Raw genomic sequence first — 9,232 nt, 5'->3', positions numbered from 1 at the left:
TCAACTCAAATGAGTTTATGGCAAAATTTCACATTTTCTTTAGTTTTTCACATAAAACTTTTCTGAAAAAAGACACGGACTATGCACGCAAATCAAAAAAGACTAAACATAGCTATTTGAGGTTTCGGAACACAGAAATAAAGGCTAAAACTGAAAATGACCTATCGGGTCATCACAACTTTGGATAAACTTAACAGAAAAGGACTATATTTGAACCAATATTATAACGACGTGATATATTTGGACTCAAAATATAACGAAAATTATATTTAAATTTTTTGTGATAGTAAAAGAGTATATTTGGCCCTTTTCAGTTTTTTCATTGTGGTGCAACTAGCTACTCCATCGAACAACCCTTTAAGAGCCTTCCCCGTTGAAAATGAAATAAAGTTTTTTTAAATAATAAGAAGAAAGAGAAGAGAAATAAAATTACAAAGTAATCAAGTTAAGAATTGGCACTTTAGTTGAATGATTAGCAGCTTCACTCTTCAATTCCTTTTGCCTTTTCCCTGACCATTCTACCATACTGAAATTTCATATCATGTTTCCTTTTCTCCTCTAACTCAAACACATCTCTCAACCTATGGAGGATTCAGTTAGACTCAAATTTCATTAACGAGTCCATTTCTGCAACATCAAAATGGGAAGTGGAAAGCAAAGATGGAGAATCTCCTTCCACAAATCTCCAATAAAAGTAAAACACCCTCCAATGGAATTCATCTGTCCAATTTCTGGTTCTCTTATGGCTGATCCTATAATTGTCTCTTCAGGCCATACCTTCGAACGTCACTGTGTTCTTGCCTGTAAATCCCTCTCTTTCACCCCCATTTTACCTGATAATTCTATTCCCAATTTCTCCACTATCATCCCTAATCGCGCCCTCAAATCCACCATTCTCAACTGGTGCTCTTCTTCCCATATCGATCCTCCTATACCCCTCGATTTCCTCTCTGCTGAAAATCTCGTCCGTACGTTAATGGCTACCCAAAACACCAATAATACCAAGAATTGTGATGTTATGAACCGGTTCATTGAGTCTGTAACACTGTTGAATCGTCAAATTTCTACTACTTCTGAGGAGTCTGTGACTCCTACGAGTGGACCCACAACTGCTCTAACTCGACCCTGCTGTTACTCTTCAGCATCGTCCTCAGAAATGGACCCCACAAACCCCAAGTCGTGTGAAGAAGATGAACTCATCGTCAAACTGAAGAGCTCCCACGTGTTTGAACAAGAAGAAGCTGTGATCTCACTTAGAAAGCTGACCCGGACCCGGGAAGAAACCCGTTTTCAGCTCTGCACTCCTCGTTTGCTCTCAGCTCTCCGTTCTGTCATCTCCTCGAGATATGCTTCAGTACAGGTGAATTCCATAGCAGCGCTAGTGAACCTTTCCTTAGAAAATGGAAACAAGGTGAAGATTGTTCGTTCTGGAATTGTTCCGCCGTTAATTGACGTGTTAAAAGGAGGATTCCCTGAATCGCAAGAACATGCTGCAGGTGCACTTTTCAGTTTAGCTTTAGATGATCAGAACAAAACTGCAATTGGGGTTTTGGGGGCACTGCCTCCTCTGCTTCACTCTCTCCGTTCTGAGTCAGAACGGATGCGGCATGATTCGGCTTTGGCACTGTATCATCTTTCTTTGGTTCAGAGTAACAGGGCTAAGTTGGTGAAACTCGGGGCGGTTCAGTCGCTATTAGGCATGGTGAGAACAGGTCATATGACGGGACGAATTCTGTCAATATTGTGTAACATGGCAGCGAGTTTAGAGGGGAGAGGATCTATGCTTGATGGGGGTGCTGTGGAGTGTTTTGTGGGTATGTTGAGACAGGGAGAGTTTGATGCAGAATCTATTCGTGAGAGTTGTGTTACTGCATTATATGGACTAAGTCATGGTGGACTTAGGTTTAAAGGATTGGCAAAAGAGGCTGCTGCAGAAGACTTGTTGATAACACTTGAGGAAATTTTGGAAGGTGAGAAAGCCAAGGATAAAGTTAGGAAGATATTGCAGGTGTTGAGGGAGAAAGACGAAGAGGAGGAAGAAATTGACTGGGAGGAGTTGCTTAATTCTGATGGTGATACAAATTCTGCATAGTTTTCTTCCCTTAATTGGGTATTAAGTGCTTTTTTTTCTGGACATGAAATTGTAACTAGGCAAGGTTTTCCATTCACAAAATGGATTTTAGGTTTGCTTGTGGTGTCTTTTGAGACAATGTGTGGATTTGACAAAGTAAATATCGGTTTCTTGATTGTTGAAATTGTAAAGAAAAGATTTTGAACAGTGTGTTATGGTTTTGGGAAAATGTTTTTAACATGAGCCCATTGTCTTCTACTATTGTTTGGCCATCCTTGAATACCAGATTGTATTCTTCATTTCTTGTGTGAATAAGGCTTCTTCTGTGAATCTTTTGTGGTTTACATCCGCTCTGTTTAGTTAGCTGTGATTGATGTTGAGTTGATCAGCTTTCCTCTGGTTGTGAAAAATTGGAACATATAATGCTCTTTTCTCTTTGTTAGTTTCTTGAAGGGTCTGTAATAGTATGTATTTACTGCTAACTAGAGGCAAAATGAACTCCTGAGTTTAGATTCAATCATCCTCGTGGATCAACAATGAAAGAGAACAAGAATAGAGCAAAGCCTTCTCACTATCTAACTACTTGAAAGAGGTATTTCTTTTTTAAGCAGAGCTGATCTCGACTTGTTATTACTAGACATTGAAGCTACACCGAGATACTGATATTTGGTACTGCTATGGAGGTTTGATTTTTACGGACTTAAAATTAAGCTTTACTAGGAATAGAGTACTCTAGCATTTTGTACTTTTCTCAAGAGCTTGCTGCAGCCACTATTGTGATACTTCTGAAATGTGTTTGCCTCTTTCTTTTACTTTTCCCCTCAGATTAACAATGGTGTGACTCTTTGCAGAGGATGCCAATTGAAAAAGATTTTATAATGCTTATATTACTGCAATAGATATAATAGTTCTACTTGGACTTGGAGTCATCATGAAACTGGTTTTGACAAATAACAGGTATTTCTGAATCTTTTCATTTACATGTTACATCTTCCTTTTAAAGTAGGTGGCCATTGTTGCTCTAAAACGTAACCAGATGTTATACTTCTAAGATTGATGTGTATGTGAGTTCATATGTCTTTCGTGTATACATTTGTTAGAGCAAAAGGCATGAGTACACATTTTGATTAGAATATCCATATGCATAATAGTAACTAGTAAGCAAAAAGCATAAGTACATCAAAAGCAATTTGACAAGGCATCCACTAATGATGAAGTCAGATGCAGTACAAATAACTGATTAATAAGGCCACAGATACAGCAAGGCTAACATGCGAATCTAGGAATGTCAAACAGTTTGAGAAGCTTGGATTTTAAGGACAGAGAGAAAGGAGATGACAATGAGAAGCAACTCATCTGCTGATGCGTATAGGGTGTGAGTGCTCTTACTCGCGCTCTCACAGCTAAACATAAGAGTGCAAATCAAATTGGAGCCCGAAGCTAGAGGGCCATGTTTGCCTGGTCAAGCAAAGTTGTTTAGACGAGAGAGTTGCTTAAGTGGTAAAGGACCCTCCACCTCCGACACTAAGGTTGCAGGTTCGAGTCCCCAAAGGAGCAAAGTGGAAAACTCTTGGGGAGGGTAAAAAATAAAAGAAACAAGCATTTGTATATAGGATGAAAAGTTATTTGTTGTTGTATTTGCAGGTCAACATGATGGTGTAAGAAACCTACATCTCTATCCGTGTGTAGTGAAATTAAAACTCTTATAGTAAATGTCACGACCCAAAAACTGACCTGGTCGTGATGGCGCCTATCGTGATACTAGGCCAGCCAACTATTATCCATTTACTCCATATTCCAAGTTAAAACTTAAGAAAATCATATTTTTAACAGAATTCCAATAAAAGTTAAAGTAGAAATCAAAACAAGCGAAAAGAAATATAAGCCCGACCACGGGTGTCACTAGTCATGAGCAACATACTGCAATGGTTCGAAATAAAACAAGACTAATACAGTCTGAGAGTAGCCATCAATATGCGCTAAAAAGGAAGATAAGGATGGAGAAGGCGGGACTGCGATCGCCAGACAGCTACCTCGCAATCTCCAAGGAAAGTCTTCAACCGATGTGATCAACAACCGCTATCGTAGCCCGAAACACTTGGATTTGCACACAAGGGTGCAGGAGATAACGTGAGTACACCAACTCAGTAAGTAACAAGTCCAAACTATGGACTGACGGTAGTGACGAACCAAACCTCTGCAGGTAGTAACATTTAATTGTACAGAAAAGTAGACATGTTTGCAGTTCAAGTAAATTTTCAACAGTGATTAAACATAGTATGAACAGTACATAGTATAAAGCTCAGGAACCTCCAAGTGCCAATGCACAGATAGCATGATCAATGTTACGTATAATACCTCCACTCACAAGTGCTCAACCACTCGGTACTGTATATGGCCATCCGGCCCAGGTAAGATCCATCCCGGAATATATATATATATATACATCATTGACCGCAGTCATCCAGTACCGAGGAAGGCCAATCCAGCCCTGTGGAGAAGATCCATCTCCAGATATCAATAATTCGGACAAGGTCCATGTCCAGGGAAGATCCATCCCTCAATATCATCAACCGCGCTCACTAGGGTGTAAAGACTCTGGAGGGGCTTCTCTTAGCCCAAGCGCTATATCAAGCCAACGAAGGCATGATTGATTAATATCTCGCTGCGGCGTGCGGCCCGATCCCATACTAGCACTCAATATCATGTTGTCGGCCTCACTCAGTCATTACTCTCTCCAGTCACACACACGAGCCCAAAAATGTCATGATACTAGCCCGAACAATGATATGATATGTCAAATAGCAATAATCGAGACTTAGGCATGATATAATATGCATGAACGGGACTGAGTACATAATATTAATGAAGCTAATGGCATGACAGCAAGAAACGACCTCTCGGGTCTCAACAGGGTTGGCGTGAAGCCTTAACATGATAATTAGCATGATTTGTAGCTCATTAACTTAATCACGTAAATACAACACAAATATCAGCATGAAAGAGTCCCTAAGCGATGCCATGGAATGACCCAGGCCGCAATTTTCACGGTGCATGCCTACACGCCCGTCACTTGGCATTTGCGTCATTTCAATAGTAATCATAGAACACATAGTTCGGGGTTTCGAACCCTTAGAACCAAGTTTGGAGGCGTTACTTACCTCAAGCCAAGCCAAACTCTAGCCCGCGACGCCCTTGCCTCTCAATTCAGCCTCCAAATGCCCCGAATCTAACCAAAATCAGTACATAACCATCAATATACGCTAAAGGAGTGAAACCCATACGAAAATTATCAATTTAACTCAAAAGTCCCGAAATTGGTCAAACCCGACCCCTGGGCCCACGTCTCGGATTCCGATAAAATTCACAAAACTAGAATCCTTACACTCTTACGAGTTCATACATACCAAATACACCAAAATTCGACTACAAATGAGCCCTCAAATCCCTAAATCTAAGTCTCCAATTTCAAGTCCTAATCTCCCAACTTTCCTCCCTAATTCTCCACTAATACCATGATTAGGCAATAGAAAAATGGTCATAAACACAAGTAATAAAGCTTAAGTAGCTTACCCAACTGAAAACCTTTGATTCCCTTGAAAAATCACCGCCCTAGCTCTCTTCCCGTCTTCAAAAATGGAGAAACTTAGAAAAAATTCGCGAAGGCATCTATTTATATGTTTTGCCCGGCGATACCGCACCTGCGGCCTTATTACTCGCACCTGCAGTCCCAGGTGCGCACCTGCGGAAGTCACTTATCCGCCCAAAAATCGCATATGCGCTCAAATACCCGCACCTGCGCCATCGCAGGTGCGCTCAGCACTCCGCATCTGCTGCTCCTGCCCTTCACAACCTTGGCCGCATCTGCGGCCCTTTCCACGCTTCTGCGGGCCCCAATCCGCAGGTGCGGTTATGACAGGAACTCTTCAGCTGCAAACTCTAACTTCCAACTTCCTGATAACCATCTGAAATCATCCCGAGGCCCCCGAGACCTCAACCAAAAGTACGAACAAGTCATATAACACTATTCAAACTTGTACCAATCCTCGGAACACTCAAGACAACATTGAATCGTCAAAACACCCTCGGATTCAAGCCTAAGGATTCCAAAAAACTTCCGAATCCCGCAAACTATTAGAAAGTCTATTAAACCACCTCCGAATGACCTGAAATTTCGCACAAACGTCACAAATGACACAATGGACCTACTCCAATTTTTGGAATTCCATTACAACCCCGATATCAAAATTTCCATTACCAACCGGAAAGCGCCAAAATTCTAATTTCGCCAATTCAAACCTAAATCTACCACGGGCCTCCAGATTACATTCCGAACACGCTCCTAAGTACCAAATCACCTCACGAAGCTATCTGAATCATAAAAACTAAATTCCGAGATAATTTACTCACAAATCAACTTCCGGTTGACTTTTCCAACTAAATGGCCAAATTGAGAGACTAAGTGTCTCAATCCTCCACAAGACCACTCCGAACCCGAATCGACCAACCCGATGCCACATAATATAGCTGAACAAGACATAAAGAAGTAAAAATGGGGAAAACGGAGTGATAACTCATGAAACGACCGGCGGGTTGTTACAGTAAACTTGTGCATTTGCTATGGTTACTTAAACTGCGTTTTTCACATCATCGATTACTTGTACTGCTCCCTAAACGAGCATCGCAAGAGTTATCTTGCCTTGTATATAAAAAAGCTTGACAAACTTGCATAAACCCACCAGAGAGCCTTTTTGCTACTTTCTTTTTATCCAGAGCTTATAGAGTTAGAAGGTAGCGTTTTATTCAACTTTCACCCTAAAAATAGCATATTCTGTGGAGACCCTAATCAGTAAGAGCTACTAGCTGCTCTTCTTACTTACACAAGGAAGAAAAAGGAGAAAGTAAAATAGGAAAAGCAGATATAATAAAACTGCACTAATCTCATAATACATTAGTGTTAAACTTCTGAAGCAAAGGGATGACATGGAATGAAATGACCCAGCCAGTCATTGTGTCAAGTAGGGCATTTGTTTATCAAAATCTCATCTGAAAATTATTACTGGTGCTAGTCAACTATTACAATTCACATATGCAAAGTCATGCAACAGTTCCTATATAATCCATCTTAGAGCTTCAATCTCAATTTTCATGGGCACTTGCGCCTGCCACCGCGGGTGGTCATACTAGCATAACATTTGCCACATTTGTCTAGGTTCCCATATTGGCCTGGCGGAACACATTTGCATCTTAAACAACAAGTAGCGCATGCTCTTAGGCATACATTCTGCCTCGAATGCAACTTGCACCTCACCTGGCATAGGGGAACACAGTCTGCACATACATATATAGAAAAACTTGTTACCAAAGAAGGACATTCCAGAGATCACTTGAAGATTAATCATAGAAAGAATTTAAGTTAGTTACCATTGTATCAGGTTACCAGTTAATGTTTATTATAGGGTTTTCCTTATAATTACCTTATAAGTGATTTGCGTGTAACTTATATGGAGTTCCCTTCTTTGCTACTGCTAATAAAAATCGTTGTCTTAGACGAAAGAAGAGTTTGCCCGATGCTTATTTCTGACCTAGTTGATACACATCTTTGATCTCATTCTCGATATTGAAATATACTATATGACCAATAAGATTCCAGATCTCGTTATCAACCTTTTGGCCTAAAAATATAATCTTTCAATAAGGCCGTTTGATTAGGGAAATATTATATCCCTTAGGAACCTTACAAGTATCTTTTGATGCATAGGGTTCAAAAAAAAATTGTGATTCAATGTATAGATGGGAACCTTACAAGTATCTTTTGATGCATACGGTTCAAAAAAATTGTGATTCAATGTATAGATTCCGGTCCTTTTTCTTTTTACTTTTCTTTCTATTTCCTTTTTTTTAAATGGAGATAGAGTGACTATGTTTCTATTGCCTGACTTCAATGCATAAGATCGTATAAATAGTTTTCTATTATAAATACAAAGAAAGTCAAATTTGTCTAAGTACTAGACATAAGAAAGCAGGGACAAATGCAGGAAAGAAAGTAAAGATAGGACTCAAACTCTTATATAAATGCCTTATACCTGCTGTGTTCTTTGGTGGTGAGACGGGGGGAGTAGGGACTGGTGGTTTCTTGGCTGGTGGTGGTTGCTTGACCGCCGGAGATGGGGATGGTAGTAGCTTGACTGGAGGTGGCGGTGATGGTGCCTTTGCTGGCGGTGGAGGAGGAGGAGGAGGAGGAGGAGGAGTCACCTGGGTGGGTGGGTATGGAGTGGTTGGAGAGGATGCATTGAGTGGTGGTGGGGGGCTCGATATCTTACCATGTGGGGAAGCACCAGGGGCAGTGTTGCTATCTCCATTCTGCAACCAAAAGGAATAAAAGGTTCATGAACTAACGTCACTTTTCTGAACTAAGCTTTATTTTTGGATACACATAAAAAAATCTTAGTACTCTTCATAAATGTGCACTAGTTAAAATGTGTTAATCATGAGAATGAATTTAAGAACAAACTTCTTTTATGGCGAATGATGTAAAATGCTCAGTCATGCTTAGCAATATATATAAAATGCAAAATGTAGGATAAGACTCCTACAGTTCATATTCTATGTTGTATTTAATCTTATGGATCTAAGCATAGTAAAGTATGTAAGTATCTTTTGTAGTTATAGAAATGAACAAGTGTTGAATAGACATACACTAGAAGCGATGAGAAGCAAAAAGGCAAAGAGAAGTGGCATAGGCCTAAAAGCCATGGTGAAAGCAAGCAGGTGGAGGGCAAGAATGGTAGTAGCTGAAAGAGAGCACAACTAAAAAGCTAGTTGATGAAAGATTTATGACAATAAGATTAGGTATATATAGGACGTGGAGCATACACAAGGAGAAGCTAACGAGTGTCAGATCCAACTATGAATTTCCGGGTTTGATAGAATCTAATATTTTTTTGGTTGAATTTAGAGGCGGATTCAAAATTTTAATTATGGATTCAAATTTAAATTTGTTAAAGTTTTAATGATTTTTTACTTGTATATTTATGCTCCATGTTGCAAGTTCCAACTGCCTCTGATCGAACCATATATATTATATCTGAGTGCGCGTGCGCGCACGCATCCAAAAGCAAGTAAAAATAGGTATACATTCGAAAGTCTGGATAAATCACT

General features: G+C 39.9%; 2 protein-coding genes across 2 annotated transcripts; one reads left to right on the top strand and one right to left on the bottom strand.

Moving 5' to 3' along the window:
* Positions 1-411: 411 nt before the first annotated feature.
* Positions 412-2,396, top strand: LOC107811564 (U-box domain-containing protein 40-like). The gene has a single exon (XM_016636522.2). It carries the CDS (start codon positions 641-643, stop codon positions 2,090-2,092), a length of 1,452 nt encoding a protein of 483 aa, XP_016492008.1. The 5' UTR covers positions 412-640; the 3' UTR covers positions 2,093-2,396.
* A 4,582-nt stretch (positions 2,397-6,978) lies between these two features.
* LOC107811563 (uncharacterized) lies at positions 6,979-8,928 on the bottom strand. The gene is made up of 3 exons (XM_016636521.2): positions 8,771-8,928; positions 8,158-8,434; positions 6,979-7,402 (listed from the first exon to the last, which is right to left on the bottom strand). The coding sequence occupies exons 1-3, from the start codon at positions 8,825-8,827 to the stop codon at positions 7,218-7,220; spliced, it is 519 nt and encodes a 172-aa protein (XP_016492007.1). The 5' UTR covers positions 8,828-8,928; the 3' UTR covers positions 6,979-7,217.
* Between the last annotated feature and the right edge of the window lie 304 nt (positions 8,929-9,232).

The sequence above is a fragment of the Nicotiana tabacum genome, chromosome 22, assembly GCF_000715075.1.
Source record: "Nicotiana tabacum cultivar K326 chromosome 22, ASM71507v2, whole genome shotgun sequence".
Lineage (NCBI taxonomy): Eukaryota > Viridiplantae > Streptophyta > Magnoliopsida > Solanales > Solanaceae > Nicotiana > Nicotiana tabacum.
The sequence above is the reverse complement of the archived record's forward strand: the minus strand, read 5'-3'. Positions and strand labels throughout refer to the sequence as shown.